Consider the following 26,464-nt stretch of genomic DNA (forward strand, 5'->3'; position numbering starts at 1 on the left):
GGAAGCAATAATACAAGCAGTCATTAAGCAGGTCCTGTGGGCTGTGGCGAGGGGTAAAAGTTGCACTTGGTCAAACCTTTCCCTGAGAGCGCCAATGAACCCAAACAACAAAGTCAGTTTGTAAAAAACCTTACAATAGTTTGTTTTAAAGCACTATTGTGCATAAATGCTCTTTTATAAAAAGGGGATAAGCTCCTCAGGTTTTGATAAACCTGGCAGTCTAAAAGGACTCATTTCTCAGGATCCTTACACAGTTTTCCTGGATAAACAGAAATGGGATATGCTGGGGACTTTAGCTCCAGTGCGAAGGCCACTCAGCTTAGAACACGCAGAAGTCGCTAAGGAAGGTGTGGGTGTGGCCCTGCTGCGTGGGTCAGGGCACAGGGGACACAACAGCAGACAGCTACAACAGGGACCTCGGTGCCTGATCTGAACCGTTTAAAAGCAAAAAGACACAGAAAGTCCCTTCCAATTTTGTTTCTTTAAGTCTTGGATACTTTAATCCACCGTTTCTTGCTAACAATTTGGGAAGGGGAGCAGCTGCTGAGAAGTCACTTAAGGACCAACAGAAATAACTGAAGCTGAATGAGACAGGCAGTGGTCAGCACACACCAACTGTGCCTCTTTCTACAGAAACACCCACTGTGAATGGCGTGCGTCTCGTCATTTGCCCTGGGGAGAGAGCCTGACTTGCCAGGCTCCAACAGGACAGGCCCACCCTGTGCTACCTGTCCTGACACCTGTGGCAACTGGCCCCGTGGGCGGAGGGGAACGGTCCACACGGCCGTTTCCAGGAAAGAGAACGTCGGAGAGAGAACTCTGTGGTGTGACACCCCTGCTACGTTGCAGCAATGCCAGAAGAGGCAGCAGGGGAGCCCAGGTCCTGGGGGCTCCCAGAAGGGCCTCCCCGGGCCTGATTTCTCCACCTTTCCTCCTGAGAACTACTCACAGACCAGGTGGTAAGGTCTGAATTCTGGGCTCTTCTCCACGCCAGGCGGATATCCTGGAAGGGGCTTCTGGGCTCTGAGAAAGGCCATGGGAGCCCTTGGTTCTGCCTGAGCCTCCTCCAACGGGGCTGACCGCTGACCGGAATGCTCCCGGAGCGGTGGCCCCTCTGCAGGCTCAGCTGCCCTCACCTGCCTCTCCCTGCTTCCATGGGCTCCGCTTCTGTCCCCAGACCCTACAGGTTCATGTTCTCTTATCGCATTTGGGCCCTAGCAACTGAGAAGGGGAGCAGCACACCCCTCCCGGCCACTGCTCCCTCCTGGGGATCGGCACTTCCCCTGACGCCCGGGCACTGACTGCGTTTCCCTGCCTACAAATCATCCTTGCCAACCTATGGGAAGAAATAAGGGCAGGTGCTAAAGGTGGCAGAGGATCTGCTCAAACCAGGTGGGACTGCCTGGGCTCCTTTTCTCTTGTCATATGTCATTTTTGCCTCCCTCCAGCCCAGAGCAGGGAGAGAGAGCACCTAGTGTTTGGCTGGGGTGAAAGTTAGGCGACAGCCTTCACGGGGTCAGCGGGGCGCTGTCACGGGTGGCTGGCCGCTGCCACCTTACCTGGTAGGCCCTGATGAGAGACTGCACCGCCAGGTGATCCTCCACCAGCTTGTCCACGTTGGGCTGAGCCTCCACCAGGGGCTGTGCTCTGGCCACAGCTGCCAGGGAGCCCAGGCTCAGGGGGAGCGGGCTCTGGTAGGCGGTGCCCGGGGGCGCTCCGGCGTTGGTGTTTCGGAAAAAAATGTCCCACGACTGAAGACAAAGAAGGAACACACATGTCACTCCGTTGCTCCCCTAAGGCCTAGGACTCATTTTTAGCCAAAAAGAGAACCGTTCTTGGCAGGTAAGTCTTGATTATGTCCATCTACCAGTAGCCTGGCTGGGTCAACTTCTTCCTACTCTGGACAGCCTGCTTCTGCCCCGAGAGGGCGGGTTTCTCAGAGGCTGGGCCCCTGCTTCCATCATTCCCTCAGATGCGCCTCCTTACCCCCAACACTACGACGCAGATGCCCTCCCATCAAAACCCCCAAGGCCCAAGGCCGCGCAGCTCTGCCCGGCTTGCGGGTGCCAACTGCTTCCACGGCAGGCAGCCCAGGAGGCAGGTGAACAGAGGCCTTCCTGCCCCATCTGTTCCCTGCCTAGTCATCCGGAAGACCAATGCTCGCGGCCCTCCTGCCTGTAGGGCTGCAGCTGCCCCAGGTCCTCAAACCCCAACTGGGCCTCCTGAGGGGAACTGAGCACATTTAGATCCACTTTCCAGACCCCAGAGGCGTGGCACAGCCTTTGAAGCCCAGGCCTGCCTGCTTGTGCTTTCTCCCCGGACACAAAACAGAATCAGGGGGACTTCCCTGGTGGCACAGTAGCTAAGACTCCGCGCCCCCAACGCAGGGGGCCCAGGTTCGAGCCCCGGTCAGGGAACTAGATCCCAACACGCATGCCGCAACTAAGAGTTCGCATGCTGCAACTAAGACCCGGAGCAACCAAATAAGTAAATAAATATTAAAAACAAAAACAAAAAAACCCCAAACAGAATCAGGGCCTTCATGTAAGAGGCAGCCCGGAGCTCAGACCGGTGAAGCCTGAAGCGTCCCCACTGACCCCTACAGAAACAGTCTTGTCCCTAAGGGCTCAGAGTGTGCAATCAGAGGCAGAACCTCAAATCTGAGCTCTGAGATCTTGGCAAATAACCTAAATTTCTGTGCTCAGTTTTTTCACCGGTAAGATGAGGACAAAAAAAAATCTATATATCCTTCATAGTTTTTTTTTTTTTGTAAAGACTAAAGGCATTTAGCACACAATCTGGTAGGCAGTTGGCATTACTGGTAGCAACTGGTATTACTTCTGGTTTCAATTTCCTTTGTGCTAATGTGAACTAACTCCTCTTCCTATTATTTTTGGCTACTTTGTGTCTGATTCAATTTTTTCTTTGGCCATGCTGTGCAGCTTCTGGGATCTTAGTTTCCCGACCAGGGATCGAAACTGTGCCCCCTGCAGTGGAAGTTTGGAGTCCTAACCACTGGACCACCAGGGAATTCCCTGATTCAATTTATAATCTGCATAGACACTGTGAACTATAATAGTTTATCTCATACAAAGACGTGAGGCTTAAAAAAAAATTTTAGAGGTCAGAGGAACTAAGACTTAATAAAATTCCATTGCAAAAAAAATATATTAAAACTCAGAGAGTTTAGAAACATGAAAACATTGTCTTTCTTCTCTGCCATGCATTTTCGAGTTTCTAAGATTCTTCTGTCAGTAAACTCTGGTTAGACTTCTTGAAAAATCTGGAGAGGAGAAACTTCACTAGATTTTTGTTCGCCCTCCCAGTTAAGTGCTACCAAGATGTTGTCCAGATGGGCTCATCTGGGAGCTTGGGCAGGTATCGAATGGGTCTATCTGTGTCTGGGCAGAAACCCTGAGACTGGTCCTGAAGGCTGAAGGTCTTCTGGCTTTCTCAGGCAGGCTCCTTATGACATGTAGATGTACTGACTTGGACGGTCCGAGAGATGGATGCATGCTGCCGCCAATCACAAACCCCTGGGATGCGCACAGGCCTGCAGTATCACACAGGGCAGCCCGGCCTCTCACTATAAGTGTTTCTGAGCAGAGTTTTCCAGAATGTTTATATCATTCTACAATAAGAACATAGTCCTCTCGTATTCAAAAAGATTAATTAAAAAAATCAAACTATTAGGGAGATGATAGTACAACATGGTGAATATACTAAAAACCAGAATTGTACACTTTTTACATGTGAATTCTATCTCAATCACAATTTTTAAATGTTTTAACATATCTCACTATTCAAGGTTTTACTGTTTTTACCTTTCTGGTTAATTTTCGGCATGTCAGCTGATGGTAGAAGGGAGATCTGGGGTTCTCTTTTGGCAAAGGCCACAACACCGACTGCAGAGCACCGTGCATCACATGACCTGACAACCAGGGGCATTCTACATCCAGGGCTTGGAACCCCAAGACCATTCTATCCCTCTGAGTCCTCTAACAGGGGTAAAAGCAGTATGCCCACCAGAGAAGGCAACTGACTTACTCTTGTTAGAGAAAGGAGAGGATGCCTCAGGGTCAGCAGCCTTGGGCAAGGTAAGGCTGCCCCAAGCTCCGCACCCACCTGGTTCCTTACAAGGGCCTAAGGAGCAGACTCGCTGGACACCCCCAAACATTTCTGACTCTGTGAGCTTGTACAGCAGGCCATGCAAGCTCCACGCATTCTGGGAGCAGCTCTGGCCCAGGGCTCTCCCTGGCCCCCACCCATACCTCCAGTAACCGAGGGCCTGGACTAAAAGGAGCCCCGCTGATAGGGCAGGGAATGTGGCAGGAGTCAGCCCAGCCTTGCACGGCAAGAACCAACAGCACCCTGCTCCTGCCTTGTAAAACCTGATCTAGTTTCTACTTTGCCCCCAGAGGGCTCTAGCACTGGCGTCCCCACCCTTACGTGTGTCCATGCCAAGTCCTGCTCTGGACACATACCCTGGGGCTGCAGGGGGGCTGAAGGACAGGGCATGACCCTGAAACCAAGTAGCCTCTGGAGAGCAGCACACAGGATCTCAACTTTCTTCAAGCCTTAAACACTGTCTTCTGCCCCACAGAACGCATGAAGACATGTGTAGAAATGCAGTGGCAGTCGCCCAACGACAAGACCTTGGATCGAGAGGGTCCCCTGGCTGCACACCGACCCCTCACCCTGATGGGAACCAGCTGCTGACAGACCCAGAGCCAAAAGGCATAGCAAAAACCACAAGTTCACCTCTCTTTAGAAGAATCAGCTTTGAATAACAAGAACAGTGGTGGCAGCCACAGAGGTAGGAGTAGTTACCACACTGATGTTCCAAGCACCTGGAATGCCAACCACAGCCTCCTGGGGAGAGGTTCAGGCAGGCAGGAGGGACACAGGGTGGTCACCAGGCAGGGAGACTGATCAGGTTAAGTAAGACAGAGCAACCCTTACATAAACAGCATCTCTCAGGCTGGCTTACCCTTGCCAAAGCCAGCAAACAATAAAATCAAAGGATTTCCAGGGCTGACACCCGGAGGGCGCAGGCCAGGCCCCTGGGTGGCGGTGGGGCGGGGAGAGAAATCGCAGTCATCGGGCCTCCTCTCTCTGACCTTCTTTTGTGCTTGGGATAAAACTCCAGGTGATTTTCAATTGGCTGAGGACAGCGACACAGACTGAAATTCTGCTCAAGCTGGAGGTGGTCAGAAAAAACTGGTTCCTACCAGTATTGCAGAGAGCTGGGAACCACTGGGAAAGAATATGCCAGGAATGCAGCTTCCTCCTGTCCCGTAATTCACCCCCACTGCGCTCAGCTTCCCTGCAGCTCCGGCAGGCCCTCCCCAGCACGCTCTGGGCAGGTGTGGGTACCTGCACTCAGATGAGGGCCCGGCCAAGGAGCCCACCCCAACAAACAGCAAGCCCCCTTCCACCAGATCCAATCAGTTTGCACACGTGGGTGACAGAAAGTTCCTGGCGGCATACACTTTGCAAAACCCTCGCACTGCTGCTTAAAACTGGTAAATTTTCATGTAAGTCAGACCTCAAAAAAAAGTTGACTTAAAAAAAAGGCTGTGAGGGCTTCCCTGGTGGCGCAGTGGTTGAGAATCTGCCTGCCAATGCAGGGGACACGGGTTCGAGCCCTGGTCTGGGAAGATCCCACATGCCGCGGAGCAACTGGGCCCGTGAGCCACAACTACTGAGCCTGTGCGTCTGGAGCCTGTGCTCTGCAACAAGAGAGGCCGCGATAGTGAGAGGCCCGCGCACCGCGATGAAGAGTGGCCCCTCCCCGCTTGCCGCAACTAGAGAAGGCCCTCGCACAGAAACGAAGACCCAACACAGCCAAAAATAAATAAATAAATAAAAATAAATTAAAGTAACTTTCATCTAAAAAAAAAAAAAAAGGCTGTGAAAATGAAGGTCATTTTTTTTGGCTTGCAGGTTTCACCGCCCTTCAGAGGCTGAGCTTCTCTCCCTCCAGCATCTTCTCCAAGATGCCTCTTCCACCCTTCCCTTCCCCACACCTGAACTGGCTTCCGCCTTCCTTCGGCAGTAGCCTGCACCTCCCCCACTCCTGCTGCCTGGGGCGCTCATCCCCTCTCCACACATTGGCCCGCGTCATCTTCAACCTGTGGCTCCGTCACTATCTGGAGAGGGTTCCCCTTCTGATAATCGCAGCCCTCATTTGCACACATCTGAACTTGAGGCTTTGTTTACCCATATGTCTACCTGCTGCCAGTTCTGGTTCTCTCCCCGGCAGCGGCTTCCCTGCTGCCAGAATCAAGTGTCTGCAGACCCGCTGCAGGGACAGGTGACCACGAGGCTGAAGTGACTGGTCAGTGGGCCCTTTCCCAAATGAAGAGAAAGCTTCAAGAAGAGGACGCCTGTGTGGTCCCACATACCCCCTGCACGTGGAGCTTCGCGGCCTCCGTGCCATAGAGGCGAGCAGCCCTGGCCCGTCAACGGAAGTGTAGGCCGGCCACCCACCTCCCACGAGTGGGTTTAAGGCCATCAACTTGTTGCTGAAATGACTTAAGCCAAAACACGATAGATTTCAAGTACAAATAAGTATAACATTCTGGCTGAAATGAAACCAGAATGCTTTACATTTAATTTTAGATAACTAAAAGCATTTAACTGTAGTGCATGAAGGTCTGTTTTCAAAAGCCATCAGCTCCTATGCTCCCCCGTACACCTCCCAGACTTCTCACAGCCCCAACGGGCTTTCCCTGCCGCCACCAGTCCTCCTCTCCCCAATTAGAGGCAGCTCTTCAAAGCTGCAAACACATCCCTTCTCCTCTGTAACGTCTAAGGAAGTTGGTCCGGTGCTTCGCACATCGTAAGTGCTCAACACACCTGCTGAGTTAAGTTCAGACAGGTCAGACTCCTTCAAAGGCGAACATCTTGACAGGTGTGGTGTCAGATGCAACGTCAGGTGCAGTGGTAGGGCTGGTATCAGGTGTGGTGCTAGGTGCTGTGCTCCCTGGGACGTCAAATGTGGTGCTGCGGGCTGTTAGCTGTGGTTCTAGGGGTGGTATCAGATGCAGTGTTAGGTGTGACGCGAGGTGGATGCCAGGTGCTCGGTCTGGCGTGGTCCTAGGTATGGTGTCAGGTGTGGTGCTAAGTGCTGTGCCAGGCGGGGTGTCAGGTGCAGCAGTGGGTGCGGTGACAGCTGTAAGACCGTGGACCGTCCAGAGTCCTCATCTCAGATAAGGTGCTGACCTCAGTGGGTGTGGGAGTGCTAACCAGGGGACGCGGGTGTCAGTGGTTCAGTGAGGCAAGCAGACTTTACCCTGTTGATTGTCAGCAGATCGCCAGAGTCTCAGGGCCAAGTTCCTGTCTGTGAAGGTCATGACAGAGACTCGTTCACGAAGGGTTTGGTTTTGGAGGGGTCGCAAACCTGCTACCAAGCGCCCTTCCCCACCCCGTCTCAAAGGCCCCCGATGTGTGTCAGATACGCGGGCCAGTGCAACTGGGTGACGTACCAGGGCCACGCACAGGCTGAGCCCACCAGAGTGGGCCTGCCTGCTGCCCGCCTGCTCCTGGGGGTTGGGGGCCCCAGTCCTGACCCCCACAGGCTGGGCGAGGGCCAGGGAAGTCGCTTCAGCTCTCTGTGCCTCATTCCTTGCCTATAAAAGTAGGGAGCACAGGTTACTTAGGACACCCCTATACTTGTGTAGCTTTTTACACCTTAAAAAGCACCTGTAGGTATACTCATATTTGTTCAAGAAGCTGATGATCAAAGCTTAACCCGAGGGTTACTAATGCTTATTCTAGCTGCTCAATTCTATGACTCTGGGTTCTGGACTGACCAGACCACTTTCTCTCGTCCAAAGTCCCCTTCAGATGCCCTGCTGTCTCGTTTCCACCTTAGCTATGGAACAAACCCCACCCACCCGCATTATGCACCCTGGTCTAGAACATGATGTCACCTGCTAGCCACCACCACCCTCTGCTGGGCGCCCTGCCAAGGACCCTGACGTAAAACACCATGCCGGGGATGGGGTGGGGCAGCCTCTGGCCACCTCTTGAATGGACCAAACCCCAGGCTCAAAGGCCATCACAGTTGATAAACTAATGACTGCCGGCTCTGGAAGTCAGATGCCAGCACTGTCACAAACAACCATATCATTATGTTCTGATACTGACAATGCTTTTTAACTGCCACAAACGTGAAATTCAAAGGAACAAGTGACCAAGGAAAACACATGCATGGCCAAACAAGGGTTTGGCAGGTTCAGGCTAATTCAGTCAAATAAATGGACAGGCAGCAGCTCCCTGAGCCAAGGATGGTCACCTGTGACTCGCTGGCCGACAGGTGCTGCTCTGAGGCTGCACGTCTCCCTACTCACCCTGCACAGGGGCTCTTCCAGCTTAGAAAGTGCGCTGGCAAATTCTGCATTATTTCCTAAGCGCCTAGCTTTCTGTGCACACCAGCCCAGCTATGGCGTGGAGCTGAGTGATTCATGTCTGTGCTGTGTATGAAAAGCCTGCATGGGGCAGTGTCTACCACCCTCCTGGTGTGCCCTGTCTGTGCCAACTGCTGGGCTCCATGCCTTTCCTGAAAACACCGTGTGGGACTATCCAAACGTCCCGACGAGACGATGCCCGGGGTGAGGGGGCGAGAAGACCTGCGGTGGATGGCCACAGACCTGCACAAAAGGTTCCTGCTTCAGGGCTAGGCAGTCTCGAAAGACATGCATAGTGCTGGGCTGCAGACCCCTCCAACCACAGGCAGGGCCTTGCTCAAACTGTCCCCAGTTGAGGACGGGCAGGGCCATGTCCCGACCCAGCTCACTGCCCACCACCACGTCTAGGAGGCACCAGGACCTGGGCCTGCCTGACCTGTCACCACAGACCTATTTATACTGGGAGCAGTTAAACTTGGGGGTTCTGCTTGGGGATGCCTCAGCCAGAGAAGCCAAATGAATTGTGCTCGATTAGAGTGATGCTGTTATTTTTAAAGCACAGTGTAGTACAGGCGAGAGAACATCTCCAGACAAGTTCTACTATCTTCTCTCTGTATGGGTGTACAGGTAAAACGGCAATAAACACCCAAGATTAGCAAAGAAAAGCTGCCTCAGCTCTTCTCTAAGGAATCTGCTGATAGAGGAATGATACTCCCTGGGTTTCTGCCCTAGACTAAAGGCAGTGGCCCATCAGATCATTATAGAAAGGACTGTGGTAGGCTGCCCAGTGGCCATATGTCCTCCCAGGTCCACAAAAGGCCCCCTGCAGTGGCCATGTGGCTCCTCCACTGGAGGTGAGCCCTTGGGGGCTGGCCTGAGACTTGCTTTGACCAAGGCCATGGGTGGGAGTGGCAGTGTGAGTTCTGGGTGGGGCATCCAAGGCCTGCAGCCTCTCCCCCCTTCTCCTCTTGGAGCTACACTGAGGACTTGTGAGGGAGTCTCTCTGGTCCCCTGGCTGATGGCAGGGCCTGGTGATTAGGTAGCACCAAGCACCAGATGTTAGGGGGTCCTTTGCGGGGCTGCAGCCTGGCCAAACCTCAGCTGCACGGAAGCTGGGAACCATGAGAAAGACTTCACTGGTGGTGTTTAGAGTTGCCAAGTCTTGGGGTGGTTTATTACACAAACGCTCATAGAAACCAGACTTTTACTGCAGGAAAATATCATACGCAGGACGCCTGTGACGGCTCTCATGCGCAGTTTTTCTGGCATTCCTCAGGAAGTGAGAGCCCTTGCCCTCTGCCTGGCTGTCCGCACCCAACAGTGCATTCTGTCAACTCAGAACTGCGACTCTCCAGGGCGGCTGTGCGGGACCACAGTGGGCATCTGGTCCCCACGCGCCTAGTGGATGGCCCCACCTGGAGGGCCTAGCCCAGCTGAGCCAAGCCTCAGGCTCCGAGAGAATTCTGGCTCTGCGAGTCAGGACCACTTAAGAGACAAGGCCCTAAACTCACAACCTGCCCATGGATGGCAGAGTCCAGAGCCCAGCAGACCTTCAGACCCCTCGTGGGGGCCTGGCACAGGCGGAGTCGGGGAGTGAGTGGCCTAGGGGCTCTGGGCGGACGATGTGATCACCATCACAGCCCCTTTCTGGGAAAGGCCCCAAAGAACACCTCCCGCTGACAACGCGCTCCTTCTTCCCTTCCCCAGAGAGGAGGCTCCAGGCAGGTGGCTGGGGCAGAGCTCGCTGCGCCCTTCTCAAGAGCTGCCCCAGGGACTTCCCCGGTGGCGCAGTGGATAAGACTCTGAGATCCCAATGCAGGGGGCCGGGGTTCAATCCCTGGTCAGGGAACTAGATCCCACATGCATGCCACAACTAAGAGTTCACATGCCACAACTAAGGAGCCTGAATGCCACAACTAAAGAGTCTGCCTGCCACAACTAAAGAGTCCGCCTGCCACAACTAAGACCTGGTGCGACCAAAAAAAAAAAAAAAAAAACAAGCTGCCCCGGCCCCGAGGTTGACTCGCTCCTTTCTTGCTCTTGGTGTCCACCTTCCCCTTGAGGTTGCTCTGGATCTCTCTCTCCAGTTATCACTGACATTTAAAAACCCACGATTCTTGCTTAAAATACAGTACAAAAGGACAGTCATTAAAAAATCACGCTCCCAAAGATGCAGCACGCCTTTACTCCCAGCCCGCCCTCTGGCCACCGCAGGCTTAGATAGCCCTCCATCAGCGCCTGACACCCTCACTTTCTGCCAACTGCTCAGGGGTCCACACTCCCACAGCGTTTCACAAACTAATCCAACACCCCTCGGCTTGATCTCGGGGCCTCTCCATGTACGTCGCAGCTCACACTGCTGGTCTTCACTTTGCTGCCTTGGGCTCCTGGCGCCGAGCCTCCCAGGAGCCTCTGTGAGTGCTCGCTGAGTGCCCCCCGGCCCTCCCCGGGCCCCTGCGGCCCTCTGCCTTCACACGTGCCTCTTCTGGGTACAGCCACCCTGTCCCTGGCCAGGCCCCTTCCTTACCCTTCAAAACTCAGAACAACTGGCGCTTCCCTGCAGAAGCCAGTGGGGTTTACTCTGTATTCTAACTGTGCTCGGCTTCCCGAAGTCCCCACGGGCCCACGAGCTAGCGGGCCCTGCACACTCACACCTCCTGGCAGCCACTCGACTCAGTCCTCCAATAAAACTGTCACGAGCTGCAAACTGCTACACACATAAGGTGAAGGCACTGCTTCAGGACCCTTACACTTTCCAAAGGTGTTAATTTTATGTCCCTGACGGTATAAACACAAATCCTTTAAGAGTAAAACACTATACTGAAGTTAGGGAAGATGTCCTTAGTTGGTTTAGTCGATTTAACACAAAAAGTCACCAGGGTTGAGATTCATCCTGATTTAGGAAGCTGAGTATGGAGGGGGAACTTCAAAGTGAGGTTTAACAGCCTCGATCACTGAAAGCCCGTGAAGTATACCACATGTGTGTTTTTCCCCAAGGCCAGCAAAGAACTAGGGCGAACCGCGGCTGAGTTTTTAAAGTGCAGCCAAGGCAGTTTCAAAGCTGCAGAATGAAAAGGAACGGTGTCACCCCATACTGGGGACAACGTGTGTCTCTTTCTGCTCTGCTTGTCTGGTTCAATTACAGAAAATAACAGCATCGTGTTTCACGAGCATGGAAGGAAAAAGCAGAAGTGCCCGGGCCAGAAGGGTGGCATGGCCGAGCTCAGAGAGGTGGGACCGAGAGTCTAGGATCTGCACGTCGAGCGCCGCACAGAGCTCTTGTGGCGACCACACTGGACCAGAGAGCTGTTACTACACGTGGGAGCTGGCCCGCAGAAGGCAGGAGAGGAAATGGATGCAGTCAGCAAGACGAGGAAGACAGGCTTTTAGGAAGTGGGCAGAGGTCACTGAGAAGGCCCAGGCAGGGGAAGGCAGGGGAAGGCAGCTCCGATGCACCAAGGACGGCCATGGTGGCCCAGTGAGCAGGGGCACAAAGGGCACCACAGGGTGGAGAGGGCACACGGCCCGACCCTGGGTCCTCCCCGCAGGGCTGACACCACGCTGTGACTGTGGCGGGGGTGGAGGTGAGGGCGGGCACCTGCTTCTGCTGCACAGGAGGGGCCCGGTGAGGGCTCAGCAACTCTCAATTACCTGTCTGTGTGAAACACTAACAAGGGCAATCTGGCTTTGACTCTGTTTTTAAGACATAAATAAAAATAAGATGCCACCATCTGACTTGTCCCCAGCATGGCCAAGACCTTAATGAGGGAGGGCTTCGCATGCTGACAGAACAGGCCCTGGCTGACGGGTCCTAGGGGTTCAAGGAGCGAGCTACACTTGACAAGGTGTTTAAGACTGGAGCGCAGAGGCCGGACTGGAGAAAATGATGGGGAAGAGACGGCTGTCTAGGAGAGGACCACACCAAGGGACAAAGAGGAGAGGGATGGCGAGATGGAGTGCAAAGGCAGACCCTGGGCCGGCCAGGTAACTGGGCGCAGAGGCACGGAGAGCGCTCGGGGGCTTGCACCCCTGAACTGCTTGATTACTTTACCACAAACATAACATTCCCCATTAAACATTTAGAAATAAAAGTTTTCTTTAAAAATAGGGATGCGACAAAATTATAAAGTAAATTATAAAGTCAAACGTGAAAGGGCAGCTTTAAGGTAATACAAACAGCTGAATATAGACTGAGAATGAGATTATAGTATTAGAGAAGTATCTTGTTAATTTTGTTAGGTGTGGTGAAGAAACCATTCCCTTGATAGAGCCACTCAGATGCATTTATGACAGAAAAGTAAGTGGGGAAGGAACAGATTTTTAAAGACTGGCAAACTGCAGAGAGCTGCTGAAGTTGCGTGATGGGTCTCCTCACGGAGGTTCATTTCACACTCCTGTCAACTGGGGGAGGAAAAAAAAAGCACAACGTGAGAGTTGTGAGTTAAGTTTTATTTGGGGCAAAATGAGGACTATAGCCTGGGAGACAGCATTTCAGAGAGCTCCGAGAAACTGCTCTAAAGAGGTAGGGGGGAAGGTCAGTATATTTGTGATTTTGGTGAAGGGGGAGTACATGCAATCGAGCACATATTTTCTGCAGAAGGTTGTTGCTAGTCACGAGGAGCACACAGCACCATGAAGGATTTTAGTGCTTTTCTAGATACAGGGAGATGACAGAATTGGGCTCATAAAATCTTCTCCTGAAAATATCTATCCGAAGACCTGTTCTCCCAGCTTTTCCCAGAGCACAGAGTGCTTCATTCCTGATCTCCACCCCCTGAACTCCTTTCAGGGGGTGTTGAAGGTCAGCAGCTGCAGAGTTCATAATTTGATCCTTGTAAAGGTAGATGGTAAGTGTCAATTTGTAATTGACACCCCTATTGTATGTTTGAAAATGTCATAAAAAGTTTAAAAAATAATAGGAAAGCAGAGCGTAGAAGGGCAGGGAGGGGGAGATGCTAAATTTGTGCTGTTTCTGATGAACACAAAAAAATTCAGTTCTAGCAGTTCCTCATAAGCCCTCTGCAAAGGGAGGGAGGAGAATGATGACAGAACCAGCTCTCAGGACAAGGAATTTGACATCCCTTATCTGACGCAGAAATGAGAGATCAGAAAGATGATCAATCTAAATCTTAAAACCTAATTTTCTTTATCTCTCCCTAAACTATTTTTTCTAACACAGAGCACAAACGAAGCATTCTTAATAAAGCCAACGATTTCCAAGGCCTTCCGTGGGTCACAAATGCCTTTGAAAATCTGATGAAAGCTCTGGATCCTGTCCGTCAAGAAATGAGCATACAACAGGTATTGGGCCTAACTCAACTTGGAGAGGCGATCAAGTCCACTTTGCTGGGATGGCCGTGGAGGGACACTGCCATTGTAAATGTCCACTGATTTACACCATCCTGTCCCTCTCCCTCAAGAAGACGCTGTGTCCCCTGGAGAATCCTGACACAGAAACCAGCACATAAAATCTGGCCCAAAGACGCCAATCTGCATGTATTCTCTTATTAAACTGAAAAGTCCTTTTTTGAGATCCTTTACCCATATCCCCCGCAGAATCTCTCAAAGAGGTGCTAAAGAGGTGCTTGCTCTGACCCGCGGAGCCCAAGGACCCAATCCTCACTCTGGATTCTTCCTCAGCAGGCTGCATCTGTGCCTGTCAGTAGTCCTCTCACTGTGCTGTCCTCATCCCTGGGACAGATGGACACAGTGACCATCCCACACAACCTGAGAACCCCCAAGCGTTACCTTCCTTGACACCATGTGATAAAAATACTTTTCAAGAATAGGTGGAGCACAACTACTGAGCTCGTGTGCCACAAGTACTGAGCCCGTGCGCCTAAAGCCTGTGCTCCGCAACAAGAGACGCCACCGCAGTGAGAAGCCCGCGCACCACAACAAAGAGTAGCCCCTGCTCGCCGCAACTAGAGAAAGCCCGCGCGCAGCAACGAAGACCCAACGCAGCCAAAAATAAATAAATAAAAAATAAATTAAAAAAAAAAAAAAAAGAATAGGTGGAGCACAGAGCATTTTTAGGGCAGTGAAAATATTCTCTCTGATACTATAATGGTGATACATGGCATTATGTATTTGTCCAAAACCACAGAATGCACACCACCAAGAGTGAACCGTAATGTAGACTATGGGCTTTGGGTGATGATGACACGTCAATGTAGGTTCATCAACTGTAACAAATGTTGTAACTCTGGCGGGGGTGTTGATGGCCAGGAGACTGCATGTGGGGGGCAGGGGTACATGGCAAATCTCTGTACCTTCCCCTCAATTTTGCTATAAACCTAAAACTGCTCTACAGAATAAGTCTTTTAAACAATTTTTTTAAAGCAATAACGATAACAATATTAATACAAATACTAATAATGGTAACAGCCACTGTGATGCTTTCAGCCCCACTTTCCAGAGCTCTGCACCACAGAGCCACAGTGTGCTTCTCCACTGCAACCCATTCCCGTGACACCAGGCATTCACACACGGACGTTCCCCGACCTAGATCCCTGTTAACTCGCAATAACTCACTCAGGTGCTATTCTCCCTAAAACCAAATATAACTTAAGAAAACTTGGTTGGTTCCACAAAGAGGTTACGTCTGAGAAAAGGAAGGCAAGGGACAGCCTGGACACAAGATGTAAGTCTGATTCTGAAACCTCTGGGCTAAGTTTATTTGAGAGATAACCTCGTAGCAACGGTCTTCAGAAACCGCTAATATCTGACATCACAGGCAGAGGCACTTCTCTCCGGGCAGTGCATTTGTCTACAGTCTTGGGAAACACACCCCAGATCTCCTCCCATAGGAAACCAGGTCTCATCTTGCTCACGGAGCAATGCAGCTTCCAGGTTGCCACGGAAACCTTGCTGGGCAAGGAGGTTCAGACCAAGAGGCGGCATTCCTGATGAAACGGGGCTGGTGGCTCCCGCAGTCAAACGTACCCAATCTAAATGTCACTAATGCTTCAGGGTAAAAGGGTAAAGCTTACGCTCAAGCGCCCAATGGAAGCAGGCTGCCTTTAGATAACAAGTCTCTAAAATTCACAAGGAAAGAGCCAGATCAACAGTGACGACAGCCAGCCTCCGGGGGGCACTTCCTCTGCGCAGACCCTGAGCACCTCACACATACTGTCTCCTTCACACACCCCGCAACGGGGCACAAGGAGTCTGAGCAACTTGGGGGTCTACCCTCCAGCTTCCGCTGGGCCAGCTGCCTGACCTGAAAACCAAGAAACGGTCATCAAAACCCATACATATCACTGGCCAAAATGCTGTGAAGAAGTGCTCCCACTAGGCACGCTCTGTATCAAGTAAACGTGTGAATAGAGAGGCTCTAAGGAAGAGCCTCACTGGTTAACACAGAGAAATTAGAAGGAAGACTTCACAGAATTTACTTTCATATACAAGAGAAAAACGTGAACATACTGATCTAAAATGTCATTTATACAGAAATCACATGAAATGGTTTTCAGGTGTTCCGAGGACAGAGGGACAGAGGAGCTTCCTGCGGGGTCTTTCCTTCCGTGGGCTTCCTTTCTGCGGCATCACCATCCTGCAGCAGCCTTGGTGAGAGCCTCGGAGTGGTGCAAGTGCTTCTCTACATCCTTGCCGGTTTAACACGTTGGCTGTTCCAGGGAGCAAGGCCTTGAGCGCGCCGCACACGGAGAGAGGGACACGCCCCTCCAGAGAAGGCGGTTCCAGTTGGGTCTGGTGTGACGGCCGAGCTGGGCTGACGCAAAGAACTCGGGTCGGTGGGGCTTCCAGCCACCTGCCTGCCTTCCTTCTCGACGGTCCTCAGAACACATGCACTTACCTGGACGGCCAGCCACCATCGGCCAAGACTGCAAACACACGAAGACACCTGCTCCTCTGAGCCTTACCTTGTGTACACTTTTGGGGTTTTCCAACCAAGCATAGTACATTTCCTCCACATAGTTCGAACTAGTCCCGCTGAGGAAGGGCTCCGCAGCAACGGGGGCAGTATAGCACCGGATCTGCCCAAACGTCCTAGCTGCTGCTGGTCTGTTTTGTGAAAATGTCTTCACAGTCTGGGAAGCCGTCAATGGCCTCAACTTAGCAGCACAAGTCCTTAAGTGAAACATTCTTGTCCTGAAGTCTCTCACGACTGTCTGCACCAAAAAAAGAAAGAAAAGTTAGAAAGAGCATTGTAGCAGACAAGGCTACTGGGGGAAAACCTCGCAGACTGTGGCTGGAGGAGAAAGACCCTGTAAATGCATTTGTGGCCGCGTGCCCTGCTTCAGAGAGCACGACACAGCAGGAGGTAGTCAAACTGACCAACCTTCTATGTACAGGGCCTGTGCTCGACATGGGGAGGAGAGAACACAGCTGCAGAGGTTATGGTCTTCGCCTGCAAGTTTCAATCTAGTTTGAGGGATACGATATATCATGATAAATATGTGACGCCCTGTAAGTTTATACGTTGTATAAAACAATTATAGGAAAAGGCAACAAAGATTAATTAATGATTAGATTAATATTAATTGTAAAATGAGAAAGATACTTTCTAATCTATCTGGAGACTACCGAGTACCCGCTGGACTCACGGTATTCTGGAGAACACGGAGACATTGGAAAATTATTTTGCTCACCCTCAAATAATTTATCTTTGAGCAGCAAAAAAAAAATGTAAAAAATTAAAACTTACAGCGACAGCACTGAGTGCTTGAGAGGCACAGAAAATGCCAACAGAACTCCATGGGAGAACCCACTCCTCCCAGGTGTCCCTTTCCAGCGGCTGGGAAAGCTTGGGGACGGGCGTGGAGGACAGGGGGGATTCAGCTCTGGAGAGGTGGGGACGGCAGGCATTCTAAATATAAGAATCAGGAGGAGGAAAGACAGAGAGGTGGAAAGGTGCGAAGAACACAGGGGAGGAGCAAGAATCGTCTTGTCTGCAGGAGAGGTGGACTCGCTGGACAGCCGGGGTGCTGACCCCCGTTCCTTAAGACTGGGAGCGGGAGGAGGGCTGACAGCGAGGGAGCGGGCTCCGCAAGAGGAAGCACGGGCAGCAAGGACCACAGAAGCGTCTACCTACCTTGGGGCGCTCTATGGTCATCAACTTGACATGTTAGGACTCTTCACGAACCCCACCAACTCCCTAGAAGGCAGGCGCTAGCTCTTGTTTTACAGGTCACCTTTCTGAGTTTAAGTTTTCCCCAAGGTTGAATGGACCTTGAGTTTGAGGATTGTAATTTTACTAAATCTAGTATGTAACTCTATCTACACTAGCCATTTTACAAAAGCAGCTGATGCACCCACCAGACCATGAAAGAGTTCAGACTGTCCCCGGAGGGGTCTTGAACCACTTCCAAGCATCTTCCAAGTCAGAATCCAGATGCCTCCGGGAAGGGACCCAGTCAGGAAGGGATAAGGACACTGTGCAGTTCCTCTCCCCATAAAAATCCCGGCACCTTCCCGTCAAAGCGAGAGAGGCTGTGGGAGGGGAAGGGAGCCCCAGGGCAGGGGCGAGGCTCACCACAGCCCTCTGCCCTGAGATACGGTGCCTGCTGGCCTAACACATGGTTGCCCTTAAATCTGCCTTGAAGCAAGTGCCCTGGCTGTAAAGTTGGAATTACACCCCACCTCCACTCCTGCCTGAAGGAAATCCAAGCTCTGAGACATGCTGAGAACTACCCAGAAATAAATGTTACATAAACTATCCTCTACACTGTTTATAAGAACCCTTCCTCTTAAGCCAAATATGATCAGAATACGCATAAAGGACACTGACAGAGAGTGTGTCTGGCCTGTTCTGCTGCTCAGAAAAGACAGGTCAGCAAAAGGGAAAAGCGGAACAGGTACTTTAAAAACAAACTAAACAACAAACAAAAACTTGCTCCTTAAAAATTAGAGATGAACAAGCCTATATTTTGCTACAGAATGCCATCTTAACTCCTTTTCTTTTTAACCTTAAGTAACTTCAGTAGTTCTTCCTACCTCCAGCTATACTCCCATTTTCTCTAATAGGCAGACAAAGAAAGACACTGATGGCAAAAATACTACTACTGCTGCTTTCCACGTTAATTTTAAAAAAATTCAGGTCCAAAGGAAAACACTCATTTCTTTCCTCCAATGTCATTATTATCTAGGCAGCTTGAAACACTTGATGGCCTCTGAGTTGGGGTTTTCTCCTAGAACACAGCAGTATCATCACCTCCAGTAACTGTCATTACTCAGTTGCTGCGGTACCCAATTAACAGGCACCACACTGACAAGCACAAAACTGCTTGTTTCATGTGTTCTTCCCAATGCAGTCCTTCCAATATGATACTATGAACAAACCACGTTACCTAGCTATCTACAGTCACCGAATCTGACAAATAGCTCAGTGTTGCCGAGCACTGTTACTAGCAATTTTCAAACTTCCCTTAAGATGACTCATCGGAAAACCTGCCCTTCAGCAGATGGCTCAACATCCCCAGCCTCCACCCCGGGAAGACCAGGAACAGCTGTTCTCTATCCACGATCTGATGGACCCACAGAGCAGACAGCAGGTATATACATTTCAGATTTTGGTAGGTTCAGATTCCATGCTTCCAATTCCAGAGTCAACATTATGAATAGTGCAACATTTTTGGTAGAAACATTGAATTGTTCACTTTCATGAAAGCTTCGGGTTGTCCAAAAAGTCCAAGTGTTCTGACTTGTGGTTTAGAACAATATTTCTACTTGACAAGGGGGCCAGAAATTCTCAATGGGGAAAGAACAGTCTTTTCAACAGATGGTGCTGGGGCAACTGGAGATCCACATGTGAAAAAATGAAGTTTGGACCCTTGTCTCACACCATATACAAAATTAACTCAAATGGATCGAAGACCTAAATGTAAGAGCTAAAACTGTAAGACTCTTTGAAGTTTTATAACTTCCAAGTTAAAATGGAATAAATCTTCATAGCCTTGAGACAAACAACGTGTCTTAGTTAGGACACCAGAAGGACAAACAACAAAAAAAATAGACAAACTGGACTTCATCCAAATAAAAACTTTCGTGCTTCAAAGGACACCATCAAAAAAGAGAAGACAGTCTAAGAGTAAAAGGAATATTTGCAAATCATACAGCTGATAAGAACTCTTATAATTCAATAATGAAAATAAAAATAACCCAATCAAAAAATTGCCAGAAGTGACTTCCCTGGTGGCGCAGTGGTTAAGACTCCACGCTCCCAATGCAGGGGGGCCCGGGTTCGATCCCTGGTCAGGGAACTGGACCCCACATGACGCAACTAAGAGTTTGCGTGCCGCATGCAGCACAACTAGGAGCCCTCGTGCCACAACTAGGACACGACGCAGCCAAATAAATAAATTGATTAATTTTTAAAAAATTGTCAAAGGATACAAACAGACATTTTCCCAAAGAAGACACACAAATGACCAATAAGCACATTAAAAGATACTCAACATCATTAGTCATTAGGGAAAAAAATGCAAATCAAAACCACAAGATACCACTTCATGACCACTAGATTAGATACAATCAATACAAGCAAGTGTTGGAGAGAACATGAAGAATTTAGAACCCTCATACAATTCTGGTGGGAATGTAAGCTGGTGCAGTCACTTTGGAAAACAGTTTGGCAGTTCCTCAAAAAGTTAAACATAGAATTACCATATGACTCAGCAACTCCACTCCTAGGTATACAACCAAGAAAAACAAAAACATACGTCCACACAAGACCTTGTACACGGATGTTCACTGTAGCATTATACAAGCCAAAAAGTGGAAACAACTCAAATGTCCATCAACTGATCAATGGGTATTCAGAATGTGGTATAGCCATACCATGTAATAGTATTAGGCAATGTAAAGGAATGAAATACTGACATCTCTTGCAACATAGATGAACTTTGAAACTTTTAAGTGAAAACAGTCATTCACACACAAAAAACACAAAATGTTGTATGACTTCATTTATATGAAGATGTTCAAAAGAGGCAAATTGATACAGACAGAAAGCCCAGGACTGGGGATAGCAAGGATAAGACATGACAACTAATGGGTATGGTTTTTTTTTTTTTTTTTTTGGGCGGGGGCGGGGAATGAAAATGTTCTAAAACTATTGATAGATAATGCTGATGGTTTCACAACCTTCTGACATACTGTAAAATGTTAAATTGTACAATTTAAATGGGTGAATTGTATGGTATATGAATTATACCTCAATAAAGTTTTTTGCTTTTAAATGTTTGTGAACAGATTTGCCCAAACCTAAACTTTATTTTTTATTTTTTTGCCACACCGCGCGGCATGTGGGATCCTAGTTCCCCAACCAGGGATCAAACCCGCGCCCCCTTGCAGTGGAAGCATGGAGTCCCAACCACTGGACCACCAGGGAAGCCCCTCAATAAAGTTGTTTTTAAAAAAGTCTAAGAAGAAACATAAACGAGCCTACCCCTGTCAATAAAGTACACAAAGTGACACTATCTGTAACCCATTAATTTCAAGATGCAAGTATAAATCTATACATTTGAGAAAAATAACATTAAAAAACCCCCCAAAACCAAAGCAAAATTTGTTTTTAAGGGTTCAGTGCTCTGTCCTTAGGAAAATAAAACAGAACTTTATCTGTGCCTGGACATTCCCCAGTCAGGCAGCACACACCTTACCCAAGGCCACCTCCCCATTCACAGGATGAGGAGATAAACTGACTCTCGAAGTCTACCACCCTCATGCTGGCTAGGCAGAGGAGTAATTAAAGAGGCAAAAACAGCCTGGGCAACTTCTCAGGACATGAGTCTTTTAGGGAAAAACACATGCATCATTAAATGATTGTTACCATTGTGTGTCGCCTAAGAACCATTTTTAAAAAACTTACCTTGAGAGGTTTTTTGTTTTTTGTTTTTGTTTTTGTTTTGGACGCATTAAGATTTTCATGATGAACCAAGAAAACAATGCTTACTACATACCTATGGCTGTTAATCCATTATTCTAGTTTTAGCAGTGATACAAAGACATTATGTACAGAGAGAGCACAAGTACCAATTTTCTCTTACTGGTTGAGAATCTCAAGAGGATGCAACGTCTTTCACTTGTGATGCCTCATCAAACATAAACTGAGGGGTTGAGAGGTAGTGCAGAGTACGCTTAAACTACAAAGGTATTTTGCCATTATTAGACAGAAACGGCGGTTGAGCCTGCAGGGCAAACAGGCAGAGTGACTCTTCCTTGCTGTGTGAGCCTTAAATGTGTCACTTGATCTGTGTTCAGTTTCCTTTGCCATAAAGTGAAGGAAGCAATCACTTCTGCTCCCTCAATGTTTTTTGTAACTATGATACAAACATGAAAGAACTTTGCACACTTTAAAAGTACTTTTATGGGACTTCCCTGGTGGCACAGTGGTTAAGAATCCGCCTGCCAATGCAGGGGACACGGGTTCCAACCCTGGTCCGGGAAGATCCCACATGCCACGGAGCAACTAAGCCTGTGCGCCACAACTACTGAGACTGCACTCTAGAGCCTGCGAGCCACAACTACCGAGCCCACGTGCCACAACTCCTGAAGCCCGCGTGCCTAGAGCCCGTGCTCCACAACAAGAGAAGCCACCGCAATGTGAAGCCTGCGCATCGCAACGAAGAGTAGCCCCCACTCACTGCAACTAGAGAAAGCCCACGAGCAGTAACGAAGACCCAACACAGCCAAAAATAAATAAATTTATTTTTTTTTAAAATGTATTTTTATGACTAAAGGACTACAACCTACCAGAAAAAAAAAACAAAAAACCCACTCCACAACTAATGATATGTCTTAAAAAGCTGAAGTTCCCAAGGTAAAACTAAACAGAAGTAAATTTGGAGTGGGTAGCTGACCAGATTGCTGGGGGGGCACTTCCACCTCTGAAGTGGGAACCCCAAACAAGCTTCAGTGCATGGGTCTGAAGACTGATCCATCCTTCCCAGACCAGCACTGTGTTACCAAAGGTGCCCTGACTGCAGTGGTGTATGGTATAAGTAAACAGGCACTTTTTAAAGGTGTTGGTTAAAGTAGAAATTATTAAATTTTTATGGAAAGCAAGGACACTTGTCAATATGTATTAAAAATTTAAAAAGCACACACAGGACTTCTGTTTCCCACTAAATGCAGCTAAAAACATGAGATGCTTCATTTAACACAAAACAAAACAAAAGACTCTGAAAGGTGGAGAGGAGACAGACTGGGAAGGGACTTCAGGGCCCAAAAAGACTGAGCATTGAGTTCTCGGTTTTCCTTTTGCCTCATATATTCCAGGCTAGGTTCTGAAGAAGCTGGTAACCCAGAAATACCAACTAATGTAGACCCAAAAAAAAAGCTGCAGTAAAAGTCTGCCCTCTCTGGCCAAAGGACCAGGAATGGGGCAGCCTAGCAGGACAGAATATTTTTAGACAATAACCACTCTACTGCAACCAACCCCACAGAAACACTGTGGCCCACTCCCACTCCACCTGGTAGTGTCAGAGGAGATCAGGGACTTCCATCCCCACCCCACCTATCTAGGAGGGAGCCTGGATTCTACACTCGCCCAGCAGTAACAGGGCAGCGCCTCTGCCTTCCCAGGCAGGGTGGAATCACAAAGGTGTAATTGGGAAAGTACACCCACACAGCAGTAACAAGGAGTCCCTGCCCACAGATACCAAGGAGGCCAGGTGAGGAGCCTCCACCTCCATAACCAGGCAGCACCTCCTACCCCCCCGGCAGTGTCAGAGGAAGCTCACCAACACCAAGATGACACAGATGTTAGAATTATCTGGCAAAGACTTTCAAAGAGCCAGCATCAAAATGCTTCCACAAGCAACTAGGAACATGCTTGAAACAAATGAAAGTAGAAAGCCTCAGTAAAGAAAAAGAAGATATAAAGAAGAACCAAATGGAAATTTCAGAACTGAAAATTACAATAACCAGAATAAAAAACTTGATGGATAGGTTAAACTGAAGAAAGAAGAAACAGTGAACATGAACATGAACAAACATGAACAAAAGGAATTTCGCAATCTGAACAGAGAAAACAGACTGGGGGAAAAAAAAAAAAGAACAGGACCTCAGGAACATGTGGGACTATAACAAAAGACCTAATGCTGAATATAAATGTCATCAGAATCTCAGGAGGAGCAGAAAGAGGAAGGGGCTGAAAACGTATTCAAACAATGGCTGAAAACTCCCCAAATTTGGCAAAAAGACACAAACCTATAGATTCAAGAAGCTGAGAGAACCCCAAACAAAATAAACCCAAAGCAATCCACTCCAAGACCCATCACAAGCTTTTGAAAACTACAAACAACTTGAATAGCATATTTCTCACCAGAAACTATGGAGGCCAGGAGAAAGTGGCATAACACTTTTCAAGTGTTGAAGGAAAACAACTGTTAATCCAGAATCCTATATCCAGCAAAAATATCCTTCAGGAACAAAAGGGGAATAAAGATCTTCTTAGATGAAGAAAAACTAAAAAAATCTGCTGCCAGAAGACCTACCCAAAATGAATGGCTAAAGGAAATCCTGTAAACAGAAAGTAAATGATAAAAGGAATCCTGCAACATCATGAAGAAAGAAAGAACAACAGAAAGACAATATATGGGTAAATATAATTTCCTTTTCCTCTAGAAATCTTCTAAATGATGTGTGATTGATGAAGCAAAAATTTCAACACATCTGATGTGGTTCTAATGATATGTCCGTAAAGGAAATATTTAACACATTACTGACTGGGGGATTTTTGCAGAAACTAACGTCTGTGGCCGTGATATGTCTCCAGTCAAAAATGTGTTAAAAGACAATTTTAAGTGGAGTAGGGTAAAGTGATGTAAACAGAGATATGGTTTCTATACTTCATTCAAACTGATAAAATGATGACACCAGTATACTGTGATAAACTATGTATATATAACACCTAGACAACCACTAAAAAAGCTACACAAACAGATATACTCAAAAACACTACATATAAATAAAAGCAGAATTTAAAAATGTATTCAAGTAACCCACAAGAAGTCAAGATAAAGAAAGCAGAGGAACAAAAAACAAAAAAGGAAATAAAGGATAAAATGGCAGACTTAAGTCCTAACACATCAATAATTACTTGATATGTTATGTAAATGACCTAAATACACCAATTAGAAAACAGAGATTGGCAGAATGGATAAAACAACAGGATCCAATAATACAAGAAACTTCAAATGTAACAATACAGGAAGGTTGGAAGTGAAAGGATGAAAAATTATATACCATGAAAACATTAATCAAAGGAAAGCAGGAGGACTATATTATTATCAGATAAAGTAGACATCAGAGCAAAGAAAATTACCAGACACAGAGATATTAATGACAAACGGTTAATCCACTAAGAGGATATAGCTATTCTAAATGTGTATGCACCAAACAACATAATTGCAAAATATGTGAATCAAACCAATAAAAGAGAAAGGAGAAAAAGACAAACCTACAATTATAGTTGGAAACTTCAACACCCCTTTCAACAAGAGATGGAAAAGCTAGACATGAGGTCAGCAAGGATACAGAGAAACTCAACGAAAGTACAAACTATCACAACTCACCCAATTTGAAATAACTATTAAAGAAATTTCATATGTAATTTAAAAGCTCCTGATAAAGTAATTTCCAGGGAATTCCCTGGTGGTCCAGTGGTTAGGACTCTGCACTTCCACTGCAGGGGTCACGGGTTCGATCCCTGGTTGGGAAACTAAGATCCCGCAAGCCATGCAGTGCAGGAAAAAAAAAAAAAGAAAACGTTATTTCCAGGCCCTGATGGTTTCACTACAGAATCCTATCAAATGTTTAAAGATTAATTAACTCCAATTCTACAAAATCTCTTCCAGAAAATACAAGGAGGAGAACTTACCAATTCATTTCATGAAGCTAGTATGTCCCTGAAATGAAATCCAGACAAAGATAGAAAAAAGAAAAAGGAAAAAAAAGCTTTAAACTCATATTCCTCATGAATACAGATGCAAATAAATAAATAAATAACCTTGACAAAATTTAGCGAATAGAATTAAGCAATATACAAATACAATTATACACCATGACCTAATGGGGTTTATTCCAGGGATGCAAGGCTAGTTCAATATTCAAAAAACAATGTAATCTACCATACTGACAGGCTAGAGAAGAAAAATCACATGCTCATATCAATAGATGCAGATAAGCACTTGATAAAATTCAACAACCATGATAAAAACTCTCAGAAAAGTAGGAATAAAGGGGAACTTTAACTTAATATAAAGCATCCACAAAAGCCTACAGCAAACACATACTTAATGGTGAAAGACTGAACGCATCTTTTTAAAACTGGGAGCAATGTAAGGATGTCCACTTGCTCATCCCTCCTACTCAGCGTAGTACTGAGAGTTGCAGCCAGTGCAATAAGGCAAGAAAAGGAACTAAAAAGCATATGTAACAGAGAGTAAAAAATAAAACTACTACTATCTGCAGATAACATGATTATCTATGACAAAATCTCAAGGAATCTACAAAAACACTCATAGAACTAATAAGTGAATTCAGCAGGGTCACAGGATACAAGATAAATATACAAAAAACAACTGTATTTCTACAAACTATCAACAGACACATGACAACAAAAAATTTTTTTAAAGGAAATAGTATAAGTCTAACAAAACATGTACAGGACTTGTATGCCAAAAACTAGAAAACACTGATGAAGGAAGGAAAAAACCTAAATAAATAGACATACCTTGTTAAGGATTGGAAGATTGAACATAGTAAAGAAGTTATCCCCAAATTGATAAACAACTTTAACACAATTCCTATCAAAATCCCAGCAAGAATTTTTATAGATATAGGCAAGATTATGCTAAAATTTATATGGGAAGGCAAAGGAATTAGATCAGCTGAAACAATTTTGAAAAAGAATAATGAAGTGGGAAGAACCAATCTACTTAATTTCAAGATTTATTATGTAGCTGCAATAATCAAGACTTGTGGTACTGATGGTGAAATAGACAAAAAGACCAATGGAACAGAATAGAGAACTCTAGAACAGACCCACACAAGCACAACCAACTGCTTTTTGACAAAAGAGC

The 26,464-nt window shown here is 47.6% G+C and overlaps 1 protein-coding gene and 1 long non-coding RNA gene across 7 annotated transcripts in view; one reads left to right on the forward strand and one right to left on the reverse strand.

Moving 5' to 3' along the window:
* Positions 1 to 26,464, reverse strand: part of OGDH (oxoglutarate dehydrogenase) — a 77,322-nt gene that overhangs the window by 47,290 nt on the left and 3,568 nt on the right. For all 5 annotated transcript variants that reach the window (XM_082471515.1, XM_082471513.1, XM_082471516.1 and 2 more), the window contains exons 2-3: positions 16,298 to 16,546; positions 1,560 to 1,751 (exon numbers count right to left, since the gene is read on the reverse strand). In XM_082471515.1, the coding sequence (XP_082327641.1) occupies positions 1,560 to 1,751; positions 16,298 to 16,546 (441 nt within the window). The remainder of the gene's footprint in view (positions 1 to 1,559; positions 1,752 to 16,297; positions 16,547 to 26,464) is intronic.
* On the forward strand, positions 11 to 5,909 carry LOC309665377. Of its 2 annotated transcripts, none has more exons than XR_014266369.1 (2): positions 11 to 959; positions 3,458 to 5,909. It is a non-coding gene; the product is annotated as an uncharacterized lncRNA (long non-coding RNA). The 2 variants fall into 2 exon arrangements; XR_014266370.1 differs by lacking the exon at positions 11 to 959 and adding an exon at positions 1,734 to 1,842.

This window comes from Balaenoptera physalus (genome assembly GCF_965194825.1).
Source record: "Balaenoptera physalus genome assembly, chromosome: 8".
NCBI classification, from domain to species: domain Eukaryota; kingdom Metazoa; phylum Chordata; class Mammalia; order Artiodactyla; family Balaenopteridae; genus Balaenoptera; species Balaenoptera physalus.